Raw genomic sequence first — 1,137 nt, 5'->3', positions numbered from 1 at the left:
CAAAAACAAGAGGGGAAGATAAGAACAGAGTCAAAATATAAGATTTAAATTGACACAGAAAATAATACCATAAAAAATTAACAATCAAAACAGAACATTTCCTCTTGCTAAAATACATTTTTTAAAGACCCCACCTTACATAAATTCGAATTCTAAGCACTCTAAGTTCACACGACATTTAACCAAATGAAACAAGCATCGCAACGGCAACAGAATTCACCCAAGACCAAGATCCGTACCTGGCAGATGGACGTGGGGTCGAGAGTGATGAGTTCCGATGGCACCTTGGCTAAGAGGGACTTGACCTCCGCCTCCCGACGACCTGATGTGCTGATGTAAGGGTTGGCTTCTAGAGCATCGTAGTTTGGTTCTCCAGCACCTGAAGGTGAGTAGGATGAGAGTATAGTGTGAATGGTGAAGACATAAAGATTATGATTTGACATATGGTTAGGCCTACATGCTTTGTTTGGAAACATCCCCTCTGTATTAAACTAAAAAAATCCAAAACTGCAATAAATAAAGATGTCTTATGACATACTTTCCAATCCTATGGTAAAACAAAAAAATTAATTTCCAAGATTAAGAGTGTCATAATATTAATCATTCACTTTTTACATTTATCCTCTTAGCAAAAATTACTGAACTGAATAGGAATTGAAGCAAGAAAGAAAGACTTTTCTTTTTACAAACCTGGAATGATGAGGCTCGAAAAGCCGTTGTAGGTAGAGATGCCAAGCACGTCCTCATAGGGACAGAACTGCATCCCATGAATGGTGTTCCCACCCTTGTGTTGCATGTATGGTTTTTTGCATCCTCCATCTATGACATTTCTGTAGACCTGGGGGGGAAAATGTGTAACTTGTAAGAACAAATGTTTTTTTCAATATTTCTTGGGTTCACCCTGTCATTACTGTTAGTAGTTTACCATCATCTATGCTTTACATACTGTGAAATATACAAAATCAAAGGGAAAGGCATAAAAAAGAAAATACATTCCAAAAAATACTGAAAGACTAGAATGCTCAACCATTAGCCTAAAATCCAACCTTTTCTACGGACAGTCTACTGAGATGCAAGTAAATGACAAAGAGGACATGTTTGTAGCATCCAAATATTTAACTTCTGGAATCTACTCTC

The 1,137-nt window shown here is 37.2% G+C and overlaps 1 protein-coding gene across 1 annotated transcript in view; it reads right to left on the bottom strand.

Annotated features, from left to right (window-relative positions):
* The window catches only part of LOC119585741 (WD repeat-containing protein 46-like), a gene marked incomplete at its 3' end in the record, with an annotated part of 12,997 nt that overhangs the window by 962 nt on the left and 10,898 nt on the right, over positions 1 to 1,137 (bottom strand). The window contains 2 exon segments of the mRNA XM_037934436.1: positions 240 to 379; positions 691 to 838. Coding sequence (XP_037790364.1) covers positions 240 to 379; positions 691 to 838 — 288 coding nt within the window.

This window comes from Penaeus monodon, chromosome 20 (assembly GCF_015228065.2).
Source record: "Penaeus monodon isolate SGIC_2016 chromosome 20, NSTDA_Pmon_1, whole genome shotgun sequence".
Lineage (NCBI taxonomy): Eukaryota > Metazoa > Arthropoda > Malacostraca > Decapoda > Penaeidae > Penaeus > Penaeus monodon.
This window is presented reverse-complemented; position numbering and strand designations above follow the sequence as displayed.